This window comes from Takifugu rubripes, chromosome 1, assembly GCF_901000725.2.
Source record: "Takifugu rubripes chromosome 1, fTakRub1.2, whole genome shotgun sequence".
Classification (NCBI taxonomy): domain Eukaryota; kingdom Metazoa; phylum Chordata; class Actinopteri; order Tetraodontiformes; family Tetraodontidae; genus Takifugu; species Takifugu rubripes.
The window spans coordinates 10,768,285-10,781,190 of NC_042285.1; the positions used below are offsets into that span (position 1 = coordinate 10,768,285).

Consider the following 12,906-nt stretch of genomic DNA (forward strand, 5'->3'; position numbering starts at 1 on the left):
CAACCTCGCTGTGGGCGTTTTTTTTTTCCCGCAATCTTCTCCCGAGAGTTTCTTCCTTGGGTGTTGCCTGCCTGAATTAGAACTTTGGAGTTTCACCGGGTGATACCGGGAAGCGGAGCCAAGCCGTGTGACTTCTATGGCCAAAGCTTTTTGAACTTTTGGAGCCTATTCGAATCTCATTAACTTAATTTACTTTCTAACCACAGCGGCACTGGTGTGGTTTAGCCTCCATTAGCTTGCTAAGCTAACCGAGTTAGAGCTGCTATAGTATTAATCGGGGATGCAGGCCATAAAGTGCGTGGTAGTGGGGGACGGGTAAGTTAAGTCTATTTCTTATTATCAGATTGACTTCTTTAACCTAATTTTAATAGAAAGGGGGCTTATGGCTGTGTGGTAGTTTTTGTTTGACCCAGTTAGCAACAGTTGGCTAGAGAGTGAACAGCCTCAGATGCCAACTTGGGCGACAGCTGCTGTTAAGCACCAGGTCCAGCTAGGTCAGACAGATTGATCGACATACTTTAGTTAAATATCACTGTCTCGGTCACGAATCGATAGTTTTCTGATGTCTTCTTGCGCAACTCAAACAATAAGACTCTGAAACCTTTTTAATTGAAATTGTGTGTGACGCGACCACATTCAAAGCTGAACGCTTAAAATAAGGTTAAATGAACAAACATGAGGAGAAATAGCTTTCAAAGTGTATTTTTTGTAATGCAAATCAAGCTACAAAAAGGACTTATGCCAGAAAAATGCACTAATTTTAAAAAAGACTTCTTGAAGACAGTCTCAGGGCTTCTTATTTGTCCTGCTGAGATCTTTTAAAATGGGTTCAGATAGGGTTCATACACCCTGACCACAGGGGCAAATCGCATTGTCCAGGATTTCCATCTGCTGAGCGTTAGTAGAACTCGCTGAGCTTTGAAGATTGTCCTAACCATGTATATTTATATTCTGACTGCATTCTACCAGTGTTTACATTATGTTGAAACCTGACAAATGATCAATTAATGTAATGGTACCCATAAAGCAACCTGCAAGAGTCATATCTTTTTGTATTTAATCTTAACTAAATGAAACTACTTCCTAGGGCTGTGGGTAAAACATGCCTGCTTATCAGCTACACTACGAATGCCTTCCCTGGAGAGTACATCCCAACAGTGTAAGTAATACACACGCAGACACACCTCGTGGAAATGGACAGCAAATAGAGGCGCGGCGTGGTGTCAGTGATTCTAACATCAAATGGAAACCGACTGTGAAATCTCCACATGCTACTTTACAGCTTTGATAATTACTCTGCCAATGTGATGGTTGATGGGAAACCAGTAAACCTGGGCCTGTGGGATACAGCAGGACAGGAGGACTATGACAGACTCAGGCCTCTGTCTTATCCACAGACAGTAAGTGTACATTCATAACCTCTTATAGAGTCTTTACAACTGCCACTGTAAACTGAGTAGTTTCAGGGTGACGCTGTCAACACAGAGGCTGTTTTCCTTTTGCCTCTCATTCGTCAGACAGAGCATGTACACTGGGCAGAGCCTTGTATCCATAGTACCTATACACTGTCTGGGGGGCTGCTGGAGGAAGTGAAAGAGCTCTTGTTTCTGCTCTTTTGTCTTTGCAACAAACCGGCCTTGTGCCAAAGAGTCACAGGGAGGGAAAGTGGACTCCATGTCGCATTCAACCTGAGTCCAGATCAGTCCTCGTAGCTGAACAAGTGCTGCATCAACCGGAACGTTGAAGGAATGTCAGTGTTGCCGTGGTAACGCGATTAATGTTCTCTTGTTTTTTTCCAGGATGTGTTCCTGATTTGCTTTTCACTTGTCAGCCCGGCCTCCTTTGAAAATGTCCGTGCCAAGGTAACACCAGTTTGTGTCTTCAGCCGATACACACGACACACATCATGGCATGGTGCTTGAACCTTAACATGGATTTCAACACGGATCCTTTGTGCCACTGTGAACTATTTGAGGGTGGATTTAAGATCGTTTTCTGCACACTAGCAGACATCCACGCCAAGCTTAAGCCGCCTTGTACGACGCACTCCGTCATCTGTGTTTAACAAGTCCTCTGACTGTTGTCTTGTCTTCCAGTGGTACCCTGAGGTGAGACACCACTGCCCCAACACGCCCATAATCCTAGTGGGCACCAAACTGGACCTGAGAGACGACAAGGACACGATTGAAAAACTCAAGGAGAAGAAGCTGAACCCCATTATCTACCCCCAAGGGCTGGCCATGGCAAAGGAAATAAGTCAGTGCTCACACTACCTATCAATCAAGATTTGCCCGACGACTTGCACGAACATGACAGTTAGCTTGTCTAAACTCAAAGGAATAGACCTTTATTATGTCGGATGCCGTGTTGCACATCGTCCAGCTGTTTTGCTCACTCGTTTCTCTCCTGCTCACCAGGCGCCGTGAAGTATCTGGAGTGTTCGGCGTTAACACAGCGCGGTCTAAAGACGGTGTTTGACGAAGCCATCCGGGCAGTTCTTTGCCCCCCACCCGTCAAGAAGAAGAAGAGGAAGTGCACATTGTTGTAAAGGCGAACCACAGGAATTCCCTCTTAACACCTGTGTCCTCACAAACATAGTTTTTTTTAGAAAGAGGAGAGCTCAGAAAGAACTTGACAGAATTAAGCAGCTCTGAGGAGTTTTCTGTGACATCTGGTTGTTTAATGTCTGTTAAGTTCTTTCAGGTTAATAGGAATGAAGTGACTTTGCCACAGCCCTTAAGGGTGGAGGACAACAACTTTCTAAAAATCACAGATTGCACATGATTCAGATGCAGTGTCGATTAAACTCGCTATTCCGCGGCATTATTCTCCCCAAACATCCGGAATTCTGACTGTTGTGAGGAGCCTGTACTTGTAATTCTCCTCTTTATCTGTCGATGACTGACTGGTTTGTTTACAGGTGTCACATGACTGACAAATCTCAATCCAAATATTCTTTTAAATTAGCAACCGTTGGTTAACTTAACGCAACACCCATAGTAGGAAGTAGTGTTTAAAATCAGTCCCGGGTAGACCTTTAACAGTTGTTGTGCTTCCTGGGTGAAATTGAAACTGCAGTATTTAATGATTGATAATGACGGATGAAGGCTCAGTTAGAAAATGTGGTTATTTTAACGTAGAGTAGTTGTTGTTTGTGTTGGCCCCAGCGTTTAAGTTTAAAGGAAGTTTGAGAACAAGAAACACCAAAAACTGAATCTCTTTTGTACCGTGAGAACATTTGATCAAACCGTTTCATGAGCCGCTATGAATTTAGACTGATTTCACCAGTTTGTTTCACTGGAAGTGCACATTTAACTTACTTTCAAGTATTTTTTTTGTTTTAAAATAGTTTTTTTTAAGCAAATAAAGTCATTGAATGTTTTCGGTTGTGTATTTTATTGAAGATGTTGCCTTCAGTGTTGGCCAGCTTCGGTTTTCCATTGTTCAAACACCAGCTGAGCAGACACGGCATCCTGAGCTCCCATTCCTGCCGCCCAGAACAAATGTGAGCAGAGCACAGTTCACATACGGCTTTCTGTCTTTTTTTAAAGACCTACCAAGCGATTTGAACACCGTCGTCTTCTCCCTGAGGGCAGGCTTGGCCCCATTTACCACATCTCCAAGTTCTGCAAACACTTTTGCCTAGAAAATAAAAAAAAAAAGGACCCGAGTGAGGGACACGCAGCCTGGCGCTCAGTCAGAAAACAGGACTGACCCCTGAGAGGATGACATCGCCCGACTCCGCCATCGCTCCCTCTCTGCTGTCTACGTACAGCACCGCCTCCTTCATCAGCGCGTCATCCAGTTCGCGCCAGTCCGGCCTGCAAGCTCCCACTGCTGCTCAGCAGGACAGTGAATCCTCTCAATCACCCAACGCACATCAACAAATCCTCCGAAAAAAGCCTTTAGAAAAGTTGCACTTTACCTGAGACATGGGCTCCAGGCTTCACCCACGCCCCGAACAGCACCGGTTCTGTGCTTCTGGTCACCGTCACTATGACGTCTGCCCCCCTCACCGCCTCCTCTGCAGAGCTGAAAGCCTTCAGCGGACCGGGGACATGCTGACAGAACATGTCTGCTCTCTGTCTCGTGTGGCTCCACACTCGCACCTGCAGTGACGACAACGCCCAGACTTGAGTTTAAATGCAAAGAATGACACTTTTGATTACCTGAAAGGATGCAGTTACATCCTTGGAGCTTAACAAGGCAGGAGATAGGCCTGAACTAAGTGAGTGTACCTCTTTGAATGCAAACATTTCTGTAAAAACGTCATAGTGGCTCAGGGCCTGTTTGCCTGTTCCAAGGATGGTCAGCACTTCTGCTTCAGGATGCATCAGCAGCTGCGCGACAAAAACAGTCATCTCAGGTAAAGACCAGCCAGAGATGTGATAAAAATGGGAAAGTACCTTAGCAGAGATGGCCGAGACTGCAGCGGTCCTCATGTGCGTTATCACCTCTCCATCCATGACCTTCAGGGTGGAAAACGCACTTCAATTTGGCCGCTCTTCGTTTTTCATTGCGCGGGTTGTCTCGGCTGTACGGTAATAACGCTGAGCGGAGTCGAAAGTTTTCGAATAACTCTTTTAAAAACAGCTTAATCGCTCTGTGTTATATATAAAACTACAATCAAGTTACACTGAGTAAAATTTCAGGAATTCTATTGATTTTTTTGTAACGCTATGGGAGGAAAGTGCAAAAAGTAAACGCAAAAGTAATATCCGAGCTAATGGTCACTTGTGCATTGGTTTGGTTGCTCACAGCCTTCATATTTCCACATTCTGGGTCCAGCAGCAGCATGGTAGCCTGCGTCGATGGCAACGTTGAGCCTTCGTTCCTTTTGTAGAGACACACGAGCTTGGTGCTCAGGATCCCGGTGTTCTCCATGTAGGCGGGCATCGATAACATGAATCTGAAAGTTAATGTTAGTGGCCTGAGATTAGTGGGAAATCACTACGGCTCGCTAAAGGTGTGCAGCAGCACAGAGGCCTACCCATTGTGTTTCTGAAGCGGCACCGCGGTGCGGACCGGCTGGAGCACCTCTGCGCTGTCCCGTTTGGAGAATTTACCCAAAACCTCTTCCAGACGCGGGACCAGATCTTTGTAATGCAAGAGACGCTTTACAGCAGGCGCCCATATCACTACAGGAGGCTGCGACATGGTCGACTCGACTGAGGATGGCTACAAACGTCACCGAGACATTTAAACATTAACAGAGTTTAGTTTCTCCGACCGGACAGAAACGCACCTTCAATCTGTGGCAACGGGTTTTTTTTTTTCCTGAAAAAAACTTTATTCGCAGAGAACGAGCAATTCTCAAAAGGTGTCTTGTATTGGTATACCTTTACTTATATAGTTGCATAAATGTATTTTTTTTCCCAAATATTATGGCTTCACTTTAATTATTATTAAATCAAATACAAGACAATAACAGCTGATTTGTGATTAATAATCTGTCAAGCCCCAGTTTTTCCAAATTTGTTCCAAGTGCTCAATATTTTTCTTCTATCTTTGACAGGTGTGAGGATAGCTTGAATCATAGGGCCACTTTATCAGATGCTTGGTATGAGCTATTACAGAAACATTCAGATAGGCAATCCCCAGTTTCCATTAAATTTATTTTGAATAAATGCATGCCATGGAAAATGATCCTCAGTTCTCATTTAAAAAAAATAAAAAAAGACTTTTAGAAACAAAACAAATTTCCAAGTGAAAGTATTCCTCCTTTTTCAGGGAGATGAAGTTACAGTGCAACAAAAAAAAAAAATCACACGAGGAGTCTCTCAATAGCCATCTGAACAGACTGAATCTGTGGTTTGAGCTGAGAACCCTCCTTAATAGTGACTGAGGTAGCGATGACTGGACGCGACACGCCGCAGGCTCGGCCCAGAGCCTGTTTGGAACGAACAAACACATATGGCACATTCTTGTCTTCACACAGAAGTGGAAGATGCAGGATGATCTCCAGTGGTTCAGCATCAGCAGCCATCACAATAAACTCTGCAATGCCTCTGTTCAGGGTTTTGGTAGCTGCAGAACAAGTAGATCACAGTGATTAATGTGTACATTTAACAGATTTTCCCATTGATGTGTGCAATCTGACTGACCAGTCACGTTAATTTTTACGTGTGACACAGATCTGCTACAATTAATGTGTGGTTTTCCTTTTGAAAACTTCTCACGAAACTTCACTAAAGACCATGCTGTGATCAATCTCAATTTTACAATGCACGCTTGGTAACAGCCAACAATGGCCTTTATCATCCAGTACTACTGAAGAAGTGACCAAACCGTGGTAAATACTCAGAGATTTAACGTTACCACTCACCTTCATTAGCCCCCTTTCTCAGCTGTTTGTAGTTTGCTGCTTGCTGCACCAGATCAAGAATGGTTTTGGTAAGCGTGGCGTCCGCCAATGGGTAGGCCTTTGGGTTCACTTGCGCTTCGGTCTGAAAGTGATTCAATAAACAAAAATCGGTCCACGTAGAGATTGTAATACATGTGATGAATTAACAACCCGATCTAGCTATGTAATACTATTATTCCACATTTAGATCGCTTTAGCTTGCTAACAGTTAGCTACTCTGCTAACTGGTTCACTGAAGACTTACCATTGTAAATTGATATTCTGGTATTTCGGCCCTCTCGGCGAAATGCTTCACGGAGGATTATTCCCTCTACTTGAGACTAAAAGAACAACGAGTCGAAATATATATTATTATGTTGGCAGATAACTTTAAGAGCTGCGTATTCTCTGTTGTTACAGATACGAAACGTCCACTACACGTGTTTGAAATAAGGTTGCGCATGCGCACTGGAACTATGACAGGAAATACGTCATTCTTTTTACTTTTCTCTTATTTTTGTTCATTAATATATTTGTTCATCAAGTATTATTTCACGTGTTTGTTTTATTTCACATTTTATAAAAACAGAAGGTAAAAAGATCTACAAATTAATGCTTTCCGATATTAAAATAATTAAAATACCACTTTTACGTGTGTTTTAACACTAACCCGATATGAGAAGACTTTATTCTAAGCAATTTGGATAAATTAAGCACCTAATAGTTTCAATGCTCGAATTTATAAAAGAGAAAGGGACATGTTTGATTCTTTTCTCAAAATGAACACACAAAAAAACCATTTACAAAGCCACTGCCTATGACAAATGCTTAACAGAAAAAGAATTTAGTGAAACATAAAAATAAATAAATACATAAGTTACACTTAAATTCTACTTACACATTTACAAAATTTGGGGAAAAAATTAAGGCATAAATGAACTGCGTCATATAAATAAGTAAAAGAAAATCATAGATCAAAAATATTTTCACGCAAAATGCACTTTTGTTTATGGCCGCATCAACCCCATGCCACTAGGGGGCGCACGCCATCTGGCTCGACGTCTTTTTTTCTTGGCGCTGTGCATTCTGGGTAGGGCACTTTCACGCCAGCCATATTGCCCTGTCGTCCTGGCTGAAGGAGAGAGGATATGAAGGGGATTCGGGGAATCAGTCAGTTATCGGTGAGCCTTTTAGCAGTTATTCGCATTTATTCATTTGTCCTGAACATATTAGCCGTCTGCTTTAGTTTTTGTGGTCACCTAAACTACTTAAGATGTATGGTAGATCAAACGAGGAAGTCGGATGCCAATTGACAAGGCGTTCAATTGCTTATTATGCAAGACTGCTCTGTTAAATTGTGCTTATTACAATGGGTTGAAGTGAAAACGCACTTAAAAACTAGGATATAGCGTCTGAGAAACAACTAGCTTAGAGTTTACGTGTTTTAGCAGCTTTCCCGTGTCTGGTGTTGACAACGGGTTACACACAAACACTCACAAATATCCACAGCAGCGTTATCGCTAATAATGTGGTTTCTTAAACACAGTATATTTTAATACAATTCATGCTAAATCGGATTTGCAAAGAAAAGCAGTTTCTGAATGAAAACCAACACGGTATGCTGTATACTTATATTAAAATATGCTATTACTTTCAAAGTTATCAAGTCCCCACATCGTCCACCTATCGGGACAAAGTAATAACCACATATCCTGATCTTCTTAATTATATATTCTATTGCTTTCCTTTGATAATCTCATACCTTTTTATATACTGTTTGCTTAATAGACCTCGACAAAACATACAAAAAAGTTAGGGAACATCGTTTTTCTTATTGTATGCACTACTACCTATGATATTTGGACTTGAAGCAGAGAAAATTGCTGTGCATCCTCCCATTGTCTTCTCTTGCTGTTGCAGCACCGATGTAGCTGTAGATAATTTCACAGCTTCCATGTTTTCTGTTTTTTCAGACAAGGCTTTATGCAGCCCAGGCTGCCCGCAAGGCGGAATTTTCGGCGGCTGCAGAGCATGTAAGGTTTCAACCTCAGGATGTGCAGGTCAGTGGCTGGTGATTTGTCTTTTTCCCCCACAGAAACGCTTCTATGCGGCTGCCAGTGTCTTACACAGCCCCTGGTTGGTCTGAAGCTTTCTCAGGGGGTTGCTCACTCCTTCCAGGTTGTGCATGTATGTTTGGATTGATCTTTCAGTCAGAAAATGAAGAATTAGATTTGTCCATCAGTAATCATTTTGATTTTTATATTCAATAACTTGGGTGCAGTATTATTGTGTTTAAAAGTATGGTTCTAAGGTCATCTGTGTGTCCTCAGGTCACCAGGCTTCCCAGTGGACTGGTGATTGCCTCCCTGGAAAATTATTCTCCAGCATCAAAAATCGGGGTATTCATTAAGGCCGGGTGCCGTTATGAGACTCCTGACAACCAGGGCGTCACCCACCTCCTTCGCCTGGCTTCTAGTCTGGTACGATTCTCCGCGCTTAACTTCATGCATTCTGTTTAATTTTAATTGAAGTTAGCCTGAAGTTAACCTAAAATTCTAACTTTTTTAGACAACCAAAGGAGCTTCAGCGTTTAAGATATGCCGTGGTGTTGAGGCAGTGGGTGGAAGCTTGAGGTCAGTACTGACCCTGAAGTATCAACTCGGAGAAATTAAATTAGCATAGTTGCTTTGATTACAACTGATATCAACGGTCATTATAGACATTGAAATTTTTAGAGGAATTTTTTGTGTTTGTGCTTCAGCGTGACATCATCCAGAGAGAACATGACCTACACGGTTGACTGCTTGAGGGGGGATATGTAAGTTATGTTGAATTACTTGAATATTGTATATGTTCTAAATTGAAACCTAAACACTGCTCACCTCAAAGTTTTATGTCTTAGTCATTGGTTCAAACTAGAAATAATCCAGCAAAACATTAAATGTTATTTTAAATTTGTGTTCATAACGTGCAAAAGCAGCTGTTTGCTTCATATCATACGAATGTACATGTGAGCATCACCCGGAGAGACTAATAAACAGATGTTTTAAAATGGCATACTTTCATTTATTTTCTCCTCCTTTTTCTTTATGTAATATGGCTGCAGTGATACAGTGATGGAATATTTGATCAATGTGACAACGGCTCAAGAGTTCCGGGCATGGGAAGTGTCAGAACTCATCCCCAGAGTGAAAGTGGACAAGGCCCTGGCAGCACAGAACACTCAGTTGTGTGAGTATTCATTTATTTTCTCATGAACCCATAGGCACTATCCCATTTTACTCAAGCTGAAGCTTAATGCTTCACAGTACATCGTCACTCAGTCTTGTATTCTGCTGTGGAATGTTGGAGGGATGGCTGCTGCTGCACTTATAAATGTAGCACGAAAACAGCAGTCACAGACAATATTTGATGTCTGCCAGGTACTCACAGCTATGGCGGCTGGGAAGTGCCATACAAAATAACATTCACGGAACACTTTTACAAAGTTTGAAACAAATTTACAATTTAGGAACCTTTTTACATTTCCTGAGACACAATTTCGAAAAACAAAACAGATTTACATTCAAACAACAAATGAACAGAACAGGATAAACTTTTACAACTGCTTAAACAAATTCTCAAAGTCTCAAAACTTTTTTTGAACTCTAATACAAATGGTCCAGAAGTTACTGTATTGCCACTGTTGTGATAAAATTTGCCACCAAAGAAGAATCAAATATTTTCAATGGTTGTGTGAAGTGATGAATTTAATATATGTTATCAAATTTTTACTATTACTTTTATTTGTGGATCCACACTCAAGCCACAAACCCTTCTGTGGAAGTCTATCAATTCAAATGCTAATAAAGATTTTATTAGATCATGAATTCTGTTTTTCCAGTTAACATTCTAGTAAGAAACAAACCAACAGTACAAAACAAACATTTGTCAGAGATCAAAAGCCAAGACTTGTCAGGACCACCTTCGAACCCTGTCCATGTCAAAGAGGTACCTGCAAAACAGGCAGAATATATTCACTATATCATTTGGCACGAACCTTGGTTTTGTTTACTTGTATTATTTTATGTTATTGTCTTCTTGAAGGATGTTGCAGACACATCCAATGTTCTTTCTGTAAAGTCTCTTAATAAAGAAGAGAGAAAAAAACAACTCAAAGAAAACTTTGTCTTTGGTGGCAAACTTTCTTTATATTCTTTATAAATACAGTAACTTCTGGATGACATCTGATCCTCGTTTTCCCTCAAATTTGTTCCATTTTCTTTCGAGTTTGTGAAAGTGTTTTTGGGCTTGTAAATTTGTTTTATTATCAATTTGCTTTTTAAATAAATATTTTTTTTTAATAAAGTGTAAAAACTGTTACCTTATCTGAAACTTTGTAGAAGTGTTTAATAAATTTTATATAGCACTTCTTGGCCGCCGTACAGGGCCTATTGTAGCACAGTTTTATGCTTATTTGGGATCCTTACTCAATTAAAATGGGGATCGATGTCGACCATAATGCATTTGAACATACCACTCAGTGGAAAGCAACGGAGAGCAATAGATTTTATAGACTGCTATCATTTACAGTAAAGAACCCATACATGAAGTCTTTTGGACAAAACTCTCAAATTCATTCCTCCATTTCTGTGTTGTCTAGCTGTTGTTGAAAGTCTCCACGATGCTGCCTATAAGAACGCTCTCTGTAACTCCCTGTACTGTCCTGACCACATGGTCGGCAACATTCACTCTGAGCATGTAAGTCATTTTCAGTGTTTTATTCATTATTAATTATATTAATAAATTAACCAATTGTACCTTTAAAACCATTGTTTTCCAGCTGCATCAGTTTGTCCAGAACAATTTTACAAGTGCTAGAATGGCCCTTGTTGGACTTGGTCAGTAAATATTATAAATATATAATTGTTTTTTGTCTTTAAAACCTGTTGGCTTTATTTTTAATACATACACCAGCATACTATTTATTGTGCATACAGCACATTATTCATGACATTAAGATTGATTTTAAATCCAGGTGTGGACCACACGGTGCTGAAACAGGTTGGAGAGCAATTCCTTAACATCCGTAGTGGGTCAGGCGCCACAGGAGCCAAGGCTCAGTACCGCGGAGGTGAGCCTGGTGGATCTGTAAATGCTCCACATGTTGGTTCTGTGTCGCTATTGGTATCACGCCAGCTCTGATCCTCTGTCCTGTATCTCTGCAGGGGAGGTTCGTCTGGGCAGCACTAGCAGGTTGGTTCACTCTGCAGTGGTGAGTCAGTCGGCAGCAGCTGGTACCAGTGAGGCCCTGGCATTCGGTGTCCTGCAGCATGTACTGGGAGCTGGCCCACACGTCAAGAGGGGTTCAGACACCAGCAATAAACTGGTCCAGGCGGTTGTCAAGGCAACTGCTGACCCCTTCGATGTGAGTGGTGTCAGTTTGCAACATAAATGTGTTCATCTAGAAGCGTTAGATTCAGCAGTTTAAATCTCTGAAATATTTTCCCATTTCATCTTTTTTTGAACAGGTCAGTGCTTTCAATGCTAATTACTCCGACTCTGGTCTGTTTGGAATCTACACCATTTCCCAGGCTGCAGCTGTTACTGATGTGAGTGTCCATTAGTCAGGACAGGAAGCTGCACATCTGAACAGTGTCGATGTAACTGGTGTCCATTATGTTCAGGTGATTAAGGCTGCAGTTGCCCAGGTTAAAGCTGTCGCTGATGGTGGAGTCACAGCCGCTGACCTCACTCGGGCCAAGTAAGACACTCCTGATATGATGCACTCATTTATTTACAATGTGACATGATGCATTGGCTGTCAGTCCATGGTTTAGTGTGGGAAACATTTATGGTTAAAGTCCTCACGTGAAATCAAGTCTCAGTCAGTTTAGACTTGAAATATCAGCCCTCCTATCCTTGTGCATGATGAGCTTGGTTTTGTTTTCTATACAGGGCTCAGCTGAAAGGGCAATTCCTGATGTCCCTTGAGACTTCTGAGGGTTTGCTTGAGGAAATGGGCACCCAGGCCCTGGCCAAGGGATCCTACTGCCCCCCTGAGGAGATCTGCAAAAGCATTGATAATGTGACCTTGACAGATGTAGCCAACGTAAGACACTTTCTTCTAGTCGGTGCTTTTTCATTGTTGGTTTGATAAATTAGTTATTTCTGTGCAAGCCTTTTTAAAACCGTTTTAATGACCCTACAAACTTTCTATGTTTCTCCAGGCTGCTAAGAAATTTGTCTCTGGCAAGAAGTCAATGGCATCCTGTGGTAACCTGATCAAAACACCCTTTTTGGATGAGATCTAAAGTTGCTGTTTTAAAGTCCAACAGTAAAGAATTGGTTTCTCTTGTTTAAAGAACATCATCAAAATCAGCCTCTGAAATGTTTCAAACCACCTTATTTATCAGTATATTTGTGACACTGCCTCCAGTTCGTCACAGTCTTGTACGCCATCTGTCCACAGTAACTGTATAGCTGATGTAAAATACTGAATAAATTTATCAACCATTCAAAATTTTTGTGGTCTGTATTTCTCAATACTGTATATAAGAAATTGTAACTGGAAGAAGTTGTAT

At 41.5% G+C, this 12,906-nt stretch overlaps 4 protein-coding genes across 4 annotated transcripts; 2 read left to right on the forward strand and 2 right to left on the reverse strand.

The window, feature by feature from the left end:
* LOC101063410 (Rac family small GTPase 1) lies at nucleotides 1–3,381 on the forward strand. Its single transcript, XM_003961332.3, has 6 exons — nucleotides 1–315; nucleotides 1,088–1,159; nucleotides 1,283–1,400; nucleotides 1,800–1,862; nucleotides 2,097–2,256; nucleotides 2,418–3,381. The coding sequence occupies exons 1-6, from the start codon at nucleotides 281–283 to the stop codon at nucleotides 2,546–2,548; spliced, it is 579 nt and encodes a 192-aa protein (XP_003961381.1). The 5' UTR covers nucleotides 1–280; the 3' UTR covers nucleotides 2,549–3,381.
* crym (crystallin, mu) lies at nucleotides 3,377–5,445 on the reverse strand. Its single transcript, XM_003961485.3, has 8 exons — nucleotides 4,991–5,445; nucleotides 4,759–4,909; nucleotides 4,407–4,469; nucleotides 4,239–4,340; nucleotides 3,926–4,109; nucleotides 3,716–3,837; nucleotides 3,558–3,642; nucleotides 3,377–3,487 (listed from the first exon to the last, which is right to left on the reverse strand). Exons 1-8 carry the CDS (start codon nucleotides 5,155–5,157, stop codon nucleotides 3,414–3,416), a joined length of 948 nt encoding a protein of 315 aa, XP_003961534.2. The 5' UTR covers nucleotides 5,158–5,445; the 3' UTR covers nucleotides 3,377–3,413.
* Nucleotides 5,446–5,596: 151 nt separating this feature from the next.
* On the reverse strand, nucleotides 5,597–6,822 carry snu13b (SNU13 homolog, small nuclear ribonucleoprotein b (U4/U6.U5)). Its single transcript, XM_011604335.2, has 3 exons — nucleotides 6,609–6,822; nucleotides 6,326–6,446; nucleotides 5,597–6,027 (listed from the first exon to the last, which is right to left on the reverse strand). The coding sequence occupies exons 1-3, from the start codon at nucleotides 6,609–6,611 to the stop codon at nucleotides 5,765–5,767; spliced, it is 387 nt and encodes a 128-aa protein (XP_011602637.1). The 5' UTR covers nucleotides 6,612–6,822; the 3' UTR covers nucleotides 5,597–5,764.
* Nucleotides 6,823–7,440: 618 nt separating this feature from the next.
* Nucleotides 7,441–12,845, forward strand: uqcrc2b (ubiquinol-cytochrome c reductase core protein 2b). Its single transcript, XM_003961331.3, has 14 exons — nucleotides 7,441–7,524; nucleotides 8,317–8,403; nucleotides 8,674–8,823; nucleotides 8,912–8,976; nucleotides 9,105–9,161; nucleotides 9,450–9,574; nucleotides 10,986–11,083; nucleotides 11,166–11,223; nucleotides 11,361–11,456; nucleotides 11,551–11,750; nucleotides 11,854–11,934; nucleotides 12,010–12,086; nucleotides 12,281–12,434; nucleotides 12,553–12,845. The coding sequence occupies exons 1-14, from the start codon at nucleotides 7,492–7,494 to the stop codon at nucleotides 12,634–12,636; spliced, it is 1,365 nt and encodes a 454-aa protein (XP_003961380.1). The 5' UTR covers nucleotides 7,441–7,491; the 3' UTR covers nucleotides 12,637–12,845.
* Nucleotides 12,846–12,906: the final 61 nt, after the last annotated feature.

Coding starts and splice junctions, on each gene's coding strand:
- LOC101063410 (XM_003961332.3), top strand. CDS start 281: ATGCAGGCCATAAAGTGCGTGGTAGTGGGGGACGG. Junction 316..1,087: donor TGCGTGGTAGTGGGGGACGG/GTAAGTTAAGTC, acceptor ACTACTTCCTAG/GGCTGTGGGTAAAACATGCC. Junction 1,160..1,282: donor GGAGAGTACATCCCAACAGT/GTAAGTAATACA, acceptor GCTACTTTACAG/CTTTGATAATTACTCTGCCA.
- crym (XM_003961485.3), bottom strand. CDS start 5,157: ATGTCGCAGCCTCCTGTAGTGATATGGGCGCCTGCTGTAAAGCGTCTC. Junction 3,838..3,925: donor GCCTGGAGCCCATGTCTCAG/GTAAAGTGCAAC, acceptor CCTGCTGAGCAG/CAGTGGGAGCTTGCAGGCCG. Junction 3,643..3,715: donor GCGATGTCATCCTCTCAGGG/GTCAGTCCTGTT, acceptor TTTATTTTCTAG/GCAAAAGTGTTTGCAGAACT.
- snu13b (XM_011604335.2), bottom strand. Junction 6,028..6,325: donor GAGAAAGGGGGCTAATGAAG/GTGAGTGGTAAC, acceptor CTTGTTCTGCAG/CTACCAAAACCCTGAACAGA.
- uqcrc2b (XM_003961331.3), top strand. CDS start 7,492: ATGAAGGGGATTCGGGGAATCAGTCAGTTATCG. Junction 8,824..8,911: donor TTCGCCTGGCTTCTAGTCTG/GTACGATTCTCC, acceptor TAACTTTTTTAG/ACAACCAAAGGAGCTTCAGC. Junction 9,162..9,449: donor GACTGCTTGAGGGGGGATAT/GTAAGTTATGTT, acceptor ATATGGCTGCAG/TGATACAGTGATGGAATATT.